The sequence below is a fragment of the Lemur catta genome, chromosome 19 (assembly GCF_020740605.2).
Source record: "Lemur catta isolate mLemCat1 chromosome 19, mLemCat1.pri, whole genome shotgun sequence".
NCBI classification, from domain to species: domain Eukaryota; kingdom Metazoa; phylum Chordata; class Mammalia; order Primates; family Lemuridae; genus Lemur; species Lemur catta.
Genome location: NC_059146.1, coordinates 14,221,472 through 14,235,804, shown reverse-complemented (window position 1 = coordinate 14,235,804; position 14,333 = coordinate 14,221,472). Strand labels below are relative to the sequence as shown.

The 14,333-nt window shown below is 37.7% G+C and overlaps 1 protein-coding gene across 1 annotated transcript in view; it reads right to left on the bottom strand.

Annotated features, from left to right (window-relative positions):
* The window catches only part of SLC4A4 (solute carrier family 4 member 4), a 324,449-nt gene that overhangs the window by 182,077 nt on the left and 128,039 nt on the right, over window positions 1–14,333 (bottom strand). The window contains exon 4 of the mRNA XM_045531644.1: window positions 3,906–4,041. Coding sequence (XP_045387600.1) covers window positions 3,906–4,041 — 136 coding nt within the window. The remainder of the gene's footprint in view (window positions 1–3,905; window positions 4,042–14,333) is intronic.

Here is a 14,333-nt window from a genome sequence, read left to right as displayed (position 1 = left end):
CCTTCTCCAGCAGTATAGTCTCTTGGGGACTGACTACATCACCAAACTGGCACCCGTGCTCCCAAGGAGATAAAGTGTTTATGAAAGGGAAAGTCTTTGAGACCGTCTTAATCTTTAAGAATCTCAAATGAAAATACTATGTCCATCTCCTTTAATTACCTATACAATGAACTGTGATCTCTCTGCTCTTCTGGGACCAGGTGTCATGTAAAATATAGTCTGCATTTGACTGTAATCGAAAACATAAAACTATATCTGAATTCTACTCTATGATAACTACTCAAACACAATTTCAAAATGAAAATAAGAATCTAAGTAGCTCTTAGAGTCACAGTTGACTACACCAGTATACCCACAAGAGTGAAATTTTAGAGCTATTAAATACGCGTAATGTTAGAAAGGAGGCAACCCAATATAATCTTCATTAGATAGAATAGAAAACTCAAGCTTGGGAAGACGATGTCACTTGCTCAAAGTTAAACAGCAAAGCAAAGCCGAGGCTAGACCAAAATCTCCCAATACTTAATTCAGGCTGTATCAATCCAATTCTTACTCTCTATTTTCCTGTCAGAAAGAAGGTGGTGGGAAGAATGAAACAGATATATTAGTAAAAGTTTTTGCTTTAGAAGCATTCTTTTGGAGGATGTTTTATGTATTAAAAGAGTGTTCTACAGAGGAATTTTAACATACAGGTTACTGGTTCTGAGAGAGGAGAATAAGAAACAATTACTAGATCATGGGAAAAAGCTCTGAAAGCAAAGAACGAAGAGCTTCAAGAGAGAGCATTAGAGATGGCAGAGTAGAAAACATGCTATGAAAAACTTTTTAATTAGAAGAAAATATTAATTAGCTATCAAACAGAAGATTTAATACAAGCATGCCCACTATAGGTAACTATCAGAAAGAAAATTATCTAGCAAATGGAAAATAAAATATTTAAGAATTAGGTCTCTTTCCTACTATGAGTTTCAGGAGTAAAACATAATGACTATTTTTTTTTCGGAGCATGGTTTAAGTTACGGAAGGTAAGAAATTCTCCATGGTGCCTACTAAACTTTTTAAAAGCAGGTGTTTTCTGCAAAGCTAAGCTACCTAGAAATTCTTGGTAAGGAACCAAAGCTTCTCCAACATTACTAAATGAATTAATTTATGAAGCATCTCCAGTATTAAAAATCACAAATGGTTGAAGACATTCAATAGTACATTCAACTTTTGGAAATAAAACTAAACCCATAAACCTATAAAGTATAAGTCTGAGTAACTAAACTACAAAAAGAATCCAATTAACTTGATGAAGACTTGATTACAAGTGGTATATAAAATTTTAAATATGGCTCAGAAAAGTTATTTTATTTTCTCCTATAACTCTTTTTTCAAATTTCAGAATACTACATGTATACGAACGCTTTGGTTACATAAATTGCCTTTGCACCACCCAAGTCAGAGCTACAGGTGTGCTCAACCCCCAGACAGTGTGCACTGTACCCCTTAGGTGTGAATTTACCCCTGCCCTCCCTTGCCCCTCCCACCTGCCCAACACCCAATGAATGTTACTTCCCATATGTGCACATAAGTGTTGACGGATTAGTACCAATTTAATGGTGAGTACACGCGGTGTTTGTTTTTCCATTCTTGTGATACTTCACTTAGAATAATGGGCTCCAGTTCCATCCATGTTAATACAAGAGGTATTAGTCCCACCATTTTTACGGCTGAGTATTACTCCATGGTAGACATATACCATATTTTATTAATCCACTCATGGATTGATGGGCACTTGGGCTGTTTCCACATCTTTGCAATTATGAATTCTACTGCTATAAACATTTGAGTCAGGTATTTTTTTTATAGAATGTGTTTTTTTCATTTGGGTAAATACCAGTAGTGGGATTGCTGGATCAAATGGTAGGTCTACTTTTAGATCTTTGAGGTATCTCCATACTACTTTCCATAGAGGTTGTACTAGTTTGCCGTCCCACCAGCAGTGTATGAGTGTTCCTATCTCTCTGCATCCACACCAACATTTGTTGTTTTGGGACTTTTTGATAAAAGCCATTCTCACTGGAGTTAAGTGATTTCTCATTGTGGTTTTGATTTGCATTTCTCTGATGATTAGAGATGGTTCGGCATTTTTTCATATGTTTCTTGGCCATTAATCTATCTTCTTTTGAAAAGTTTCTGTTCATCTTCTATAACTCTTAAAAGAGCCTTCATATAGAAAAGGAAAAGCTATTGGGTTAATGCTTCTTTATAGCTCATCTGCTCTTACTGATCACAGATGATTAAAAAAATAATTTCTTTCTGACTCTAGAATGACCTCTCTATAAGTAAAACAGCAAACATAAATCCCTTTTCCATCTATAGCCACAGAAGAAGACTTTCACCTCTCTTTGCTTTATCTTTCTTAAACTCCAAGCTCCAATAAAGATTTGGTTTTCCTTATTCCTCAGATTGTAAGACATTATATTAAACTCATTTCAAACTTTTCAACAAGATACAGAGATCTCTGTGAGACCTTCTTTTGCTCACTGCTGTACTCTCAGTACCTAAAACAGTGCCTGATGTACACTCATCATTCAAAAAACACTGGTTGAATTGAATTGATTTGAACTTACAATTATAGACTATAAATGGTATATCATTATTTTGTTTATGAAGGTGAAATACATTGGTATCACCACATATTGATGACAGTGAAAGATCAACAACCACAATATACCAAAGTCTTTATATCACATGATTGTCATATGTCACAGAAGAAGATTCAACTGAATCTGCATGTAAAGAAAGCCTTTTTTATCATGAGGTTAATGAAACTTTAGATTTTTGTGTAGTGCTTAACAATTTACAAGGCTTTTCCATGTATATAAATATCCAGATTATATATACATTGTATAATAATATATTTACATATGTTACATAGCATATATATCATATGTAGTAGGCATTATTATCCACTCTTTATTGATAACGACACCAAAGTCTAAGAAACTGAGTGTCATGTAGCTAAGAGGCAACAGTCTGAAAGTACAGCCAGGTCTCTTACACTCCAAATTCAGGTGAACCTTCTACTTGCATTCAGCTGGGTATCTAAAAGATTACAGGTCTTTACTTGAAATACAGTAGTCTCCCTTATCCATGGGGAATATATTCCAAGATCCCCAGTGGAAGCCTGAGAGCATGGATGGTACCAATTCTATATATACTGTGATTTTTATCCTATGCATACATATCTTTGATGAAGTTCAATTTATAAATTAGGCACAGTAAGAGATTAACAATAATAACTAATAGTAAAACAATAATTATAACACTATACCACAATGGGTTTTATGTGAATGTGGTCAGTCTCACGTGTACATGAACACTCTCTCTCTCTCTCAAAATATCTCGCTGTACTGTACCTTGGGTAACTGAAACCATGGGAATTAAAACCAAAGATAGAGGAGGACTATCATAATAGCAACTTTGTGGTAATCCTCATTGTCTTCACAACCTCCCTCCTAACAGGGGATGGGTAATAAGTCAGACAAGATCGCGTAAGATATCTTGCCATGTGGACACTATGGAAATGACAGCCATATCTCTTTTAGGTGCTATCATTTTTAGGTGCTTGAGCTTGTTATCTCTTTAAAATATTGAGATTTACTTCTAATTCCTTAAGAAGTCAAAATGATAACAACACAGATCAATGAAACAATGCTCCGGAAGTGAATAAGGGGTGCCCTGCATCTATGTTAATGGAAAAGAAAAGAAAAAATGGAATTATTTATTCCTTATCCCTGCCAACATCATGCCCAGCAGCTACCCAGAGTGCTAAGGCTGGAGAAAGCACTCACAGGCTCAACCATCTGGCCTGTGCTTGCTTCGCGGGTCAGTACTGCAGGCAATCGGCTATGCCTCACCTGGCTGTCTCCTTCCACTCCATCTCCTGCCCATCCACGGCCAGCAACTCATCCAGTTCCGTGAAGAGCTGTGGGGGGGCTGGGCTGTCATCCTCCTCTCCCAAGATGAATCGGATGCGTTCCGCGGCAGGGGAGACTGCAGAAGTGAAAATACTGTGGTTAAACATTGGCTGGACAACCCTGAGGAAAGTGTAGCTCCGGGCTCTTCCTTTCTCCCCCAGGTTATTGGGTTTCCCTTCCACATTTTCAGTGGACATCTTCCTTTCTGAGCCTCCCTTATCCCCAATCTAAAGCCAAAACCAAATCAAGTCCTTCTCTATTGCTCTGGTTCGGAACTGTATCTCAGCGCTCCACCACTCTCCAGAAGGACAGCACTGCAATTCTGGGTGATGTGTGACAAAAGGACCTTTAGCCCTCAGATGAGCTGAGGTCCAACCACACAACTTCCCCTCCCTCCCCACCTATGACCCATCCAAAATTATTAGACAGAGACCAGCTTGAACCAATCACGTTTTCATACAGCAGTGGGAGGGGCACCGGAGCACCCCAGTGCTCAGTTTGCCCCAGGTCCCCGCCTACTTCCCCACTCCCACGTCCAATGCCTAAAGCCCATGTTCTCTCAGGCTCCTCACCACCCATAACTAGGTAACTGGAATATTTAACAAGATGGAGCCTCTTCTTTACATAATGGTAGTACCCAAAAAGGCTTAGTCACACTTCAATGCACTTGAAAAACAAGCCCAAGTAAAATATTGTACATCTGAGGGGGAAAAAAAAAAACATTTCTAACACACTCAAGCACATAATTGAATGCCCTACCAGCTCCTTTTGACCCCATCTCCTGAAAGTCATGTAATGAAAAATTAACCAGAATTTCCCGCAGGTCACGGGTTATGTTCCCTTTCTTAAAAAAAGAAAGAGAGAAAGAAGAGAAAGAAAAGGATTTAAAAGTTGAGGGTCATCTTACAAAACTAAGGTTCATGGATAGTCTTTATAATCCCTGGGTAAAACCAAGAGTGGCATATGCATGTGAATGCACTTCAAGTACACACAAATACACACACACACACATTCATAGAAATATATGTGCACAAACCTAATTAAGACAAGGAAGTCCCTACCATCTGAGAACTACTATAATACAGGACAGAATAAAATTCCATAGATCAAAATTTATTTACTACAAAGAAACCCACAAAAATATTCAACCTGACTATGACAGTAATCAAAACTAATGGTTAAAATAAAATACCTGTTTTACTCATTACAGTGGAAAAAATAAAAAAGAATGATAATGGCCAATGTGGACGAGGGTTTAGAAATCATGCACCAGCACCTCCCAATTTATGTCACTGATAGGAGCCCGAATGGAAACATCTCTCTAAAAGGAAATTTGAAAGGATGTGAAGACGTTTCAAAAGTGTATATATCCTGTGAGCCAGCAATTCTTCCACTAGAAATATATTCATTCCAAATAAATAATATTAATAGTTATCTCAAAGATTTAGCTACTGAGGTGATCATTGTAGCATTGTTTATAATTGAGAAAAACAGAAAAATCCCAAATGTTCAAAAGGAGGACTGGTTACATAAAGTATGGTACACTCTACACAATAAAATACTAATCAACCATAAAACATGAAGTCAAGATTGCTGGTTTTTTGACATCTATACCATATAAGATTAAATGAAAATATAAAAACCATAGGCATAAAGTGATCCCATTTCAGTAAAGAAAAAATACAGATGTATATCCATAAAATAAAGCCTATAATTGAGACAGTCCTCACTTTGCTCAGTTCTGACATGTGTGCATTTGAATTACCACACTTTAGTTAAACAACACTGAAAACACAGTTCAAATTTCAGTTAACATGGTATATTAACTGTAATTGCGCAAAGTAAAAGCTTTGCTGTGAGTTCTTCCGTCCACAAATCACCACGTAACTAGCAGATTACATCATGATCTTTGACCAATCACAGCACTTCTTTCAAAGTCTGTCAGTGATTGGTCACTGCATGTTTGTTACTTGGTTCACCCACAGGCAGCAAAGCATGTAGAAGTGTTGCCTTCTTGTCTTCTGATTATAAATCCACATGACATGGCTAATCAAAAGAAGGAATTGGCCACCAAAGGTGAAAGTACAGCAGAGAAACAAAAAGTGACAACATTGGAAGTGAAATTTGTATCAAATATAAATAGAGCTATGGCAGACAGGGCTGCCCATGGCATGTTGACTATGCTTCCATCCGCCATTTGAGAGACTCTGGATGTATAGTCAGAGGAGCTTAGTGAAGGTGAACTTAACCTTATAAATAAGGAAAGTGGCTGGGATGAAAAGGATGTTGGTGTCCTGGAGAAAGTGACACTGGCAAAACACTTCACATTAAAGGAACTGCAGGAGACATCTCTTCACATGGAAAGCACAAACGATAAAATGTTGTAAGTTAATCTAAACTTACAGAGCATGACAATTTGTCTAGGCATAGAAAAAAAAAATATGTGTTCCATAAGTTATACAATAGGAAGAAAGCAAGCACTGTTCAAACTGCTCCTGATAAGATCTTACAAAGAAATAAACCACTTTAATATCCATGTTTCTAATGTTTTAAACTACTGTGTACTAAGTAAGTAATAGCTTTTCCTTTTTTTTTTTTCATTTCCCTGTACCTTTACAGCCAACAAGAGAGATTTTAGTGACATGAAAATTTTTTAAAGATCAAGGAACAATAACGTTTCCCATGGATTATTAGAATCACTTTGCATAACTGCACTTTACATGGTCATTTTTATGGCCCTGCACAACTCTGCAAAACAAGGACTGCCTGTATCTACAGGCATATTTAAATATACATCTATATTTTAAATGTTATACAGTTTACTTCCAGGGCTTCTATTTTCTTCCATTCATTTTTCTATAAATTCTAAAGTGTGTATAATTCATTCATGGATTCATTTAAATATTTATTGAGTGCTGTCTATGCTCTAACTAGACTTTGCTTCAGGCTTTGAAGATAAAGCAAAGACCTTAACAAAAAGATCCCTGATCTTATAGAGTTTACATACAAGTAAAGAAAATAAACATTAACTAAGTCATTAATTTGTTAAGTGAATAAATAAATTAGTACATAAAGCAATATAAGAAACAATATCTGTTAACTATAAGTGTTGGCAGAACATAAAGTAATTGAATAAATATTCACAAAGAGTACAATGAAGATGTTTTATTTCTAAATTAGAAAAAAATGGCTTTGGAATTTCTTATTATCTTTGGGAGAAAAAAAAATCTAAAGTTCCAGGACTTCCGTGTTAAAACATGTGCAAAGCCTTTTCAATCAAGAAATGGGAAGTAATTATTTTAGATGATCAGGAAAGCATAAAAATGGAGAAATGATACACATAATTTGGAGCCTGGACAATACTTTTAAGGCACAGAATGTTCACAGTACTAAAAATTTAGTCATTTTATTCACCATAGGGATTCTGAAATTGACGATCACAAATTCGGTTCACTTTTCATCAACATTCAGTATCAAAGATCCCTAAGGTAGAACCAGCTTTTAGAAGGAAGAAGTCTAGGGTTAGGCAATCAACTTTCCGTCCATTTCTAAAGATGTGATGTAGGTTTGTCCCTACCTCTAACGGAAAAACATAAATGGTTCTCCTGCTTCTAAAACAGAATCTCCTGCATAAACAGCACATAACCCTGCTCGGCTCTAATCCATGGGGCATTACTCTGTGGTCTGGCATTCCCAGACACAAATCACTACTTAGTAGACAGCAACTTAACTAACAGTGACTGCTGCAAAATAGAATGGAAGAAAGATGTAAAATTCCCTCCAGGTTTTGTTGTCTAGGTGCCGTCCCTAACACCTTTCATAGGTTGTCTTATTTATTAAATACAGGCCCCTGCGCAACAAGTATATCAATCCTTTTGGGATTAAAATTCGAAAATTGTGTCATAAACTAGCCTGGTACTCTAGTAAGTTTCCTTCCTCAGTTGCTCCCCTAGCCCTTCCCAGGAATTAGAAGAGGCCATAGCAATTGTATTGTTAATATCAACCTGTGGGAGGAGCATCCTCTATGGCCAGCAAATACCCTTCCCAATTGCTAACGTTACTTTTACACAAAGATACAAAATGAGTGAAAGTCCCCATAGTGAAGTATCTCAGGAATTCATTTCTACCCGTAAACTTCGATCATACCAGGAAATGAGCTAACTACAAGAGACAGCATTGCACTGAGATCAACAGTATAGACTCTGGAGCCAAATTGCCTGGGTTTGAATCTCAGCTCTGCTACTCATTAGCGGTGTGGCCTGAGACTTGTTAATGAACCTGTGTCTTAAGTTCTCCACTTACAAAATGGGATGATGATGATGATGATGATGATGATAGGAGCTACGATACAGGGTTTAAATTAGTTTTAAAAATGGTCAGCGCTTACCAGTAAAACCTGCTTGGCTTCTAAGAAAGGAAATTCTCACAGGTGTTGGTCTTGGGAGCCCTGTATGTTGAAAGTATATAAGGTAGGAAAGAAAAAAGCCAAGAGCTCTGTGTGTTTTACTTCAGTGAACTAAGTAGCTCCAGCAATGAGAACACAGTAAATTCTTAGAAACAGACAATAGAGAACAAGGTGCAAATAATAAAACCCCTTCCGGCTCACTTTAATATTAATACCTTGGAGGAAAAACATCAGAAAATCAACTTGCATTACCTACGAATAGATTACAATTCTAAATAATAACTAACCTAATTTCATCTTAAAAGAGAACTTGAAGAAAAATGAGAGGGAGGGAGGAAAACTGTCAAATTAATCCAATCACCTTTGTCAGAACAGAAAGCCTGTAGATCAAAGTGAAGTTAATGCCTCTAATCTGCTTTGATTTTTTTTTTTTAATTCTGCCCTCTGGTTAGAGTGTGTTTTGGCTTTTTAGAGTAGCTGGAGAATTTCCTGGAAGGCCCTGCCTCACTGGGGTTATCTCTGACCAGTGTCCACATGCAGGATGACAAAGTGGTGGTCTACAGGGGTTAGGGGGAGATCCAGGGCTCCCAAACACCCATCGCCAACAAGGCAGGCAAAGCACATGGCAGGAATGCCGTCCACACCCACTCCCACCACCAGCACCCACATCAGACATCACCTGCACACCATCATATTCGTTCCTGCTGAGCCTGAACTTGGCCTCAGAGTTCATCTGGGCAGCCACTACCCACCAGTCAGAGATAGCACAGGAGATGCAACCTCTCTGCCATCCCTGACGCTGAGACAGTCCACTCTCAGTTTGCTTTCATGTCGCTCTGGCCCCAATCTGTGTGTCCAATCTTGTCTCCCACCAATATAGCATTGTCCCATAACTGAGAGAAGAACATACCTGCTCCTTTTCCCATCCCTTCTTCATTTTTCCTACCTAGAATATTAGAATACTCTTTTCTCTCTTCTGTAACTCTGCCTCCATTTCTCAGTTTAAAATTCCATCTTTTCCAGTATCCTATATTAACCATTCACAGAAGCTTGGCTCTTTCCCTTATTCAAACCATAATGACACTGTATGTCTGCATTACTTTGGGCACAAATAAACGGCCTGTTCATTATTACTTGACTTTTATATTAATACATGTAACTTGCGTTCCCAACCAGATCACCAAACTCCTGGAAGACAGAGTTTGTGTTTTATGTACCCTGCTCAAAGACCAACGTCATATTGTGCACATAAGTTACTTTAAATATTAAATTAATAAATTAGATAATGGCTGAATAAACTTTGAATATTTTCCAGTACATAAAAACATAACCATTTGCAAAAGGAAGCTTACATTAGGAACCTCGAAAGAAAATATCTTTTGAAAACTGTCCTTATTCTGCCGTTCCCCTTAATCCATCTTTGCATTAGCTGCACGTTACTGAAATACACTAGCCATTCGATGTTGAGTAAGCCACAAATAAAAGAATGAACACTTTGGGTAAGCTATTTTCCTGTGCTAGAAGCAATCTCCCCCTACTCTGAGGGACCATGACCTTTAATCTGCACTTCTATTAAGACATCCATCTCCACCTGCTTTGTATTTTATTCACTGCTGTACTTCTGTCTTTGCACCTGTACTAAGAGAACCATCTGGTTCATCCCTTACCTAAACTAGTCTTGGTGCCTACCTTGGGCACAGTAAAGTTAAACCAAAAAGAATGAATGAAAAATGAGCCAGAGAATGTATGAAAGAATAAACAGTATATATCCTGCCCCAGTTCCTCAGGAAAGATCTTTCTCGGCTTCATTTCTCTGGCTCTTTGTAAGTGCACCTTGGAAAATGACATGGAATGACAAAATGGAAACCCTGAGGCTTAGCAATAATATACTCCCATTTGGTAACTTAATATTTATTAGTTTTTAGTGTATGCAATACACTATGGTATTTGTGGAAAGATCAACAAATTTTTAGAAAGATTTTTAAGACAAAGTTCCTATCCTCAGGAACTTACGGATGGGAAGATAACACATAGTAGGGAAAATTCTATCAATAAAAATGCAAATATGAAATAACTAAAATTTTTGAACGGTTGCATTATATCAGGCATTGTGTTAAATGCTTTCCATTTATGACATCATTTATTTTACACAAGCCTATGAAATAGCCACTTTTATTACTCTCTTATATTACTCTTATATCACAGGTAAGGAAACTGAGTCATAAGAGGGTAGGGGACTTCCCCTAACATCACACAACTAGTAGATGACATGACTTCAAACCCACCTGTGCTATTTCCAAGCCTATTTCTTAGTTACCACACTCTTAGTGACCTCAGCTTTTAAAAAATTAAAAGAAAAAGATGGTCAAATTGTTATATGAACAATACAGACAGTAAATGTATTGGATTTCAGAAGACCCAGAAATCATAATGGCATATGAAACAGTCCTAAGGTAAATTAATTGAACATTTGGTTCATTATCCACCAAAAGGCAACGTGTGAATGTGCTCTTTTATTTTCAGTCTAGGAAGTATCCCACTGTGGCCACCCTGCAAGCTACCAAAAAAAATTTTTCAATAGAAATAATTATCATACTGAGCATGACAAGTCTACATATAAATTCCCTTCAAGTAGATTGAATGAGGACTTCTGGATTTTGCATTTTCTCTTTAGCAAAGTCTACAATCTGGTAAAGTCTTGGCTCTCAAACCAAAGTTTCAAAAGAAGTAACTATTTAAGTTATTAATGTGCTATTATCAGCTGCTTTATATAGTTGTCATTTTAAGTATTCATTTCTGCCCTTCATTTTGAAACAAAAGTTTGTAGGTAGGTATCATGGTTGTTAAAACTTTCACAATTTATCTAATTATCAGACCACTGTAGCACGCTAAAAATACAACTAAATGTATATATAAAATCCTCAAACTTCATTTTCACCTTTATAACTAAAAGAAATAAGAAATAACTAAAACACACACAAACGTTGTAGTGGCAGTAAGTCTTGTGCACTAAGCACCCCCATCTCTTTTTCTAATGACAGCATTCCATTTTCCTGTGGAGAACTATCTCTATACTTACATAGCCATTTGGTTCAACCCACACCCTGTGACCCAGGTCTGGGCAATGAGCATATCATAACTCCTGGTCACAGCAATTCATTTTTCAGTGGATGCTTTACCTAATCCAGGCCAATCAGAATGAATAAGTAAGTGTCAGCCTTTTACCAAAACTACTAGGAAATCAATTTTTCAGTTTATGCTGAGGCTAAGATTGTACTAAAAGCTGTAAAGTACAGACGGCTGTCTTGCAACCCTAAGAGTAGAGGCCGCCTAACAATAAAGCAAACACGGAAGAACTCAGAACCAAGGCAGAGATAGGTTCCTGAGCCCATCATTTAAACACCAGTTACTTTTCAATCATAGGCGACAACTCCATTTTAGATTAAAAGTAAAATAGTTTAAAACAATCTTAGCTGAATTTTTTTGTCACCTGGAAACAAAGAGTCCTGATATATATTTCCATGATTCCATTTTAATTACAGTAGAGCCAATTTCCATATGTTAGGGGCATCCCCACTGCAGACACTTTTTTAATAGAGTCCAAGTTTGGGAGTGATCTGTACAAGTCATCTAGATTTTCTCCATTTAACATACGTTTGCTTCAACAAATCTGGAAAATTACTATCAATTTACATGGTAGCAGGCTGCAGACAGGTAAATTAGATGGTTACTTTTTCTGTTTCAAATTAGCTAAGAAACTGAAACAGCCAAATAGCATTTATTAAAATAGATAATTGTAAATATATTTAGGTATCCATGTATTAATACTCTCCCACTCTAGAAAAGCTGTCAATTATCACAACTGTCCTTAATGTGCTGTGACATTATTATTCAGCTGTAGGGAGTCAATAGCACTAAGAGCTTGGATTTCAGAATATTATCAAACTATCCTAACTTAGGAACAGAGTTAAGTTCAATTTCAGCTAGCCAGAGGTGACAAAAACTAGAGTTTACATAGACATTTTTGAGAAATATCTGTACCTTATAATCTTTTATCTTCAAAATGAAGGAAAAATAATTTATCTGGAGTTTGCATTACAAAAATGTTATCAGGAGTTGGGTGACATCTATAAGATATGCAAAATGGTTTAGAACTGTGGTCCCCAAACCCCAGGCCTTGGCCTGCTAGGGATTGGCTGCAGAGCTCTCCCCACCTACCCACCCTCTGCTATCTGTGGAAAAATTGTCTTCCGTGAAACCAGTCCCTAGTGCCAAAAAGGTTGGGGACTGCTGCTTTAGAACATAAAGATGGTACTCCTTATATTCTCTAATTTATTATGCCTTTTTCTTTCATAACTTCTGCCAACACGGAAGGTTAGAAAAATTAAAACTAGGAGCTCCATCACTGGTGTTTATATGCATTTTTTTCCCCAAATGCTATTAAGCCATTCAACAAAGAGGTAGTCCCGGTGATGGTCTAGCAATAAAATCAATTCGGTCTATGAAATTCCAGGGCACACCATATTTAAAAAAGAAAAAATTGGCCTACAGCTTTTTTGGTCTGCTGATTCTTTTATTAATAGTAATTACTACAATTGTATTAATTATAACAATATTAATTATATTAATATTATTTCAATATTTCAAGAATCTATTGGTGAAAGAAGTAAAATTCACACCAGTCATTTTTTAGCAGCCTCAACGGTGACCTAAACTAAGTAACTAAACTAACTCTGATTCACAGTCATTTGAAACTAAACATTTTGACAATTTTTCTGGACTTTATCTTCCATGGTATCATTTTCCCCACGTAATACAAGTTTGCACGGTATTCATGAACCTTTGAGAAGAAATGGGTTCACAGAAACAGTAATCACCCAGTGTCATTGACCCTAGCCCCATCTGCCTCTCACAAGACTGCACCCCCCTCATAAATCAACCTTCTAGGGATCAGCTGGGTTGATAAGGAGTGTTTCACACATACTCAACTCCAGCCCCCTGTTGATGCCCTCTGTCTGCAAAATCCACCAGGAGGAGGGACCACATTACAGACACTGTCCACCAGACCCTAGCATGACAATTTCAAGACCCTGCCAAAGATGGCACCTCCCAAAGTTCCCAAGGAGGTATCAGAATCCCAGGTTTCAGCACCAAAGATGTCAAAGTGGCAGTCTGCCCTTGGTTCTTGGTGTGCTCTTGGCCAAAGAGTGACCAGGCACACCAAAGTGTCAAGTCCAGACTATTATCCCGGTCCTCTGACTCCTTTCTTGGAAAAATCACAAGCAAGGCCAATACGACGGAGTAACCTCAGACAGAGAGCAGTTTCACAAGAGCAGCTCTTTATTGTAGAATAAAATGGGTCTGTCTCCGCAAGTACAGAGAGATAAATTCACTTGCTTACTTACTCACTCACTCATCTACCCACCCATTCACTTCCTCCTGACTTCTCAGATTGTTTCCTTTTATTAGCCCAGTCTGGAGGCAGGATCTTGGGAGGTGTAGGATGTTACCAAATGATCAACAGGTGTCCTCAAAATTCCATCTGCATATATGAGCTCCCTGTAAGAAAGTCCATCTGGGGGCGGGGGGTGGCCCACAATGCAGATTCAAGCTAATGGCATATTAATTACCCTTAGGTTACTCTAGGTCACTTTCTAAATCTCATTATTCCTGGGCTGGGGGAATTCCTGGACTGATAAAGCATTCCTTCCTTCCCTAGGTGTAGCAGTTGCTTGGGATAGGAGTAAGGGTGGAGCAAGACCCAAACGGAGTGCCCACCCTTACCCTTCTTCCCAGGTGGAGCAATTGCTCGAAACAGCACCAAAACAGGGAACCCTTGTCCCAAGAAGAGACAGAGATCCTAACTATCTACTCAACAGAGGCAATCTTGAGGTGCCAAAACAACAGAGTAGTGAAGACAAAAGCAGGAGACAAAGAAGACTGGAGGGACATGACAGAAAAGG